At 53.5% G+C, this 3,900-nt stretch overlaps 1 protein-coding gene across 1 annotated transcript; it reads right to left on the bottom strand.

Moving 5' to 3' along the window:
- Positions 1-1,131: 1,131 nt before the first annotated feature.
- LOC130974355 (uncharacterized) lies at positions 1,132-2,718 on the bottom strand. Its single transcript, XM_057899210.1, has one exon. The coding sequence runs from the start codon at positions 2,716-2,718 to the stop codon at positions 1,132-1,134; it is 1,587 nt and encodes a 528-aa protein (XP_057755193.1).
- Between the last annotated feature and the right edge of the window lie 1,182 nt (positions 2,719-3,900).

Genomic DNA, 3,900 nt, shown 5'->3' with positions numbered 1-3,900 from the left:
GGCTTCCTCACATGCGGGTGTCCATTCGAACGCTATTCCTTTCTTCATGAGGTTAAAGAACGGTAAGGCCTTTGTTGCCGATGCTCCGAAAAACCGTGACAGCGAGGCCAGCCGTCCTGCTAACCTTTGGACGTCCTTTATATCGCCCGGGCTCTTCATTTGGAGTATTGCTTGGCACTTCTCCGGGTTGGCTTCTACCCCTCTCTGGGTTATCATGAATCCAAGGAATTTCCCTACTTCCATGGCGAAAGCACACTTGAGGGGGTTCAGCCTCATGCTATGTCGTCGGAGGGACGCAAAGACACTCGCCAGATCGTTTAGGAGATCGTCAGGTCGTGTCGTCTTCGCGAGGATGTCGTCCACGTAGACTTCGACTGTCTTTCCTATGAGGTCGTGGAATATCCTATTCATCAGCCTTTGGTACGTTGCCCCCGCATTTTTTAGGCCGAATGGCATTACCTTATAGCAGAAGGTTCCTCCCGGCGTTATGAACGCCGTCTTGTCTTCGTCAGGACGGTGCATCGGTATCTGGTTGTAACCGGAGTAGGCGTCCATGAAGCTCAGATACCGGTATCCCGACGCTGCATCGACGAGTGCGTCTATGTTAGGGAGGGGGAAGCAATCCTTCGGACAGGCTTTATTGAGGTCAGAGTAGTCTACGCACATTCTCCACTTGCTGTTGTGCTTTTTCACCAGGACTACATTCGAGAGCCATGTCGAGTAGTCTACTTCTCGTATAAAGCCTGCCTCGAGGAGGCTGGCCGTCTGCTTGGCCACCTCCTCTGCCCTCTCCGCCGACATTTTTCTCCTGCGCTGGGCTACTGGTCGTGCTTCCGCCTTAACGGATAAATGATGCGACATGACTTTCGGGTCTATGCCCGGCATGTCGGCCGGTGTCCAGGCAAACAAGTCTCTGTTGGCTCTTATCATTTCTACCAAGGGCTCCTTTAGCTCGCGCAGGAGGTTCTTGTTGACGAACGTGAATCTTTCCTCTTCGTCGCCAAACATGAACTTCTCCAGATCTCCTTCTGGTTCCGGTCTGGGTTTATCGTCTACCCTGGCATCTAGGTCGGCCAGGAACACGCCGGACGCCTCCTTGGACTTCTTTCTTAAGGAGAGGCTGGCATTGTCTCAAACGACCGCCGTCTCGAGGTCTCCTCTTACGGACCCTATAGATCCGTCATCGGTAACAAACTTCATGACCAGTAGCTTTGTGTTAATTATGGCCTCGAAGTCGTTGATCGTCTTCCTTCCCAAGATGATGTTATAGGCGGTCGAGTCTCGGAGGATCACGAACTCGGCCATCGCCGACCTTCGACCCTGGGGTTGTCCCAATGAGATTGGCAGGGATATTACTCCGTCTGGCTTAATGAAATGATCCCCTAGTCCAATGACCCCGTGTTGGTGAGTCGTCAGATCGGCGTCCTTTAGCCCCAATGCGTCGAATACATTGCGGAACATGATGTTCGAGTCTGCCCCCGTATCAACAAGGATGTGTTTGACGAGGCCGGTTCCCACTCGGAACGTGATGACCATGGGTGGGTTTTCCGGGGCGTCGTCGAACCATTGGTCTTCTGGGCCGAAGGAGACGAGCGGAGGCTTTTTAGAGTTTCGCACTGATGAGGAGGAAATCGACAGTATCTTTGCATCTTTCTTGTGTGCGGACCTGGATCTAGGTGCAGCGTTTTTGGCCGTCACTACGTTTATCACAGTGAGGCCGTGATCCCCGCCTTCTGGCTCCGGTCGCCGCTTTGCCGAACGGGTTTTGCCTTCTTCCTCTTCGTCGCGATAACGTCTCCTCGGCTCCCTGATAAGGTGGGAGAATGTTGCTAGTTTGCCTTCCCTTATCGCTTGTTCTAGCGCATCCTTTAGGTCAAAACAGTCCTGCGTTAGGTGACCGTAACCTTTATGGTAGTCGCAATAGAGGTTTTTGTTCCCTCCAGTGCGGTCCGTGAGTGGTCGGGCCTTCGGCAGGATTCCTTTCTCTGCTATTTGTTGGTATACCTCTACTATGGGAAGCGTGAGTGGGGTGTAGTTGGTGAATTTCCCGACCCGGGGAAACGTCCTCGGCGTTTTGCTTGGCGCCTCTTCCCTGGTTCGCTCCTTCGGCCTATCCCCGTTCCCGTGCTGCCGGGGTTGATTGTAGCCAGACTGCCGTTTGTTGACAGCCACAACTCGGCTAACTTCCTCATCATTTATGTACTCTTTGGCTACCGTCTGGATCTCGTGCATCGTCCAAACCGGTTTCGTGGTAAGGTGTTTCCGGAAGTTCTCGTTGAGGAGGCCGTTCGTCAAGCAAAGACTGGCCACCGAATCGGTCAAGCCGTCGATTTCAAGGCATTCGTCGTTGAACCGATCCAGGTACCTTCTGGTCGGCTCTCCTTGTCTCTGGGTTACCCCCAGAAGGTTGATCGGGTGCTTGGCCTTTGCTATTCGTGTTGTAAACTGGGCCAGGAACGCGCGGCTGATGTCTGAGAAGCTGTAGATGGACCCCTGTGGAAGGCCGTTAAACCACCTGATCGCGGGTCCCGCTAGGGTTACTGGGAAGGCGCGACATCTTACCTCGTCCCCTACCCCCTCCAGATTCATCCTGGCCTCGAAGGCCGTGAGGTGTTCTAGAGGGTCCTGGGTTCCGTCATACCTCATGTCCGTTGGTTTGTCGAAGTGTTTCGGCAACCGGACTTCGAGGATAGATCGGTGGAATGGGGTGGCGCCCATTATCACGGGTTGTCGTGTCCTCGCGGACCTCCCGTCCCCGTCTTCGCGATCACGCGCGGCTCGGCGAGTTGATCTTCCCCTGGAATAGATGATCGTGTCATTTCGCCTCCTCGGGATGGGTGATTCCTCGCGCGTGCTCTCCGCTTCCGTTCGGGATGCGGAGGTACGCCGCGGGCGGCTTCGGTGGGAGTCTTCCTCTTCTCTTTCGGGGGATGGGGTGTAGCTGGGATCGGTGGTTCGTCCGTCCTGCTCCCGATCGGCCAACTGTCGTTCTAGGTTCTAGACTCTATGGTGTAGCTCCTGCATTATTATGGCGCTGTCGCCGCCCGTTCCCCCGAAAGGTCGTGTCCTCGTGTGCTGTTCTGTGTGTTGTCGGGGGGACCTCCGCCGCCCCCTTAGCGAGGCGACGGAGGCTGTCCCCTCCGCTCCGGCTCCTCGAGCTTGGTCTCCGTGACCCAGCGCGACTTCCATTCGAGCATTGTTTCCCACAGACGGCGCCAATGTTCGGTAGTCGGTTGCCGGACAAGTCGGGTGATCAATGATGGGTGCAGCAGCGCGTCGATCTTGGAAGTGTTGGGCTTGGATCTGCCGGATATCCGAGCTCTCGTTACTGGAGGAAAGGAGAAAAAAAGGGGGGTGCCACCTGCAAAGACACTCAGACGCTCAAGTCAGTTGGTGTGCAGGTGGGAGATGTGACAGGTGTAAAGGTGACATACCTGGGGGAAGGGCAGGTCCTTCCCCCTTTATACTGTGTCAGAGGTGGGCCCCGCAAGGACAGGCCCATCTTCCTCGAAACTTCCTCACAGCTGCAGTGGAGAGCTGTTAGGGACGCGTGTCCGGGTCACGCGGTAAGTCGCATGTGCTCGACCGCTCGGGTCAGGTACTCATCGAGTTGGTTCGACCCGGGGCCGGTTGGGCCTGGCCGTTACATGCACAAAAAATAATTTGAGTTTTGGTTTTATAATTTGTTATAAAATAATTTGTATAACTCTTAAAACAAAGAACTATATCATAATAAATTCTATAATATAATACGATAATAATATAATAAAACCAAACATGATACACTTTTTCCAATTCCAAAGATGTATTTGTTGCAATTAGAATTTTGGAAACTATTTTAATACCTCAGAGACCCCTTTGGAACTTAGCTCATAAAAAGGTCTGTTTCTAAAATCCAGA

This window comes from Arachis stenosperma, chromosome 1 (genome assembly GCF_014773155.1).
Source record: "Arachis stenosperma cultivar V10309 chromosome 1, arast.V10309.gnm1.PFL2, whole genome shotgun sequence".
Lineage (NCBI taxonomy): Eukaryota > Viridiplantae > Streptophyta > Magnoliopsida > Fabales > Fabaceae > Arachis > Arachis stenosperma.
This window is presented reverse-complemented; position numbering and strand designations above follow the sequence as displayed.

Excerpts from the sequence above, each read along its gene's own strand:
- LOC130974355 (XM_057899210.1), bottom strand. The coding sequence starts at position 2,718 with ATGGGCGCCACCCCATTCCACCGATCTATCCTCGAAGTCCGGTTGCCG.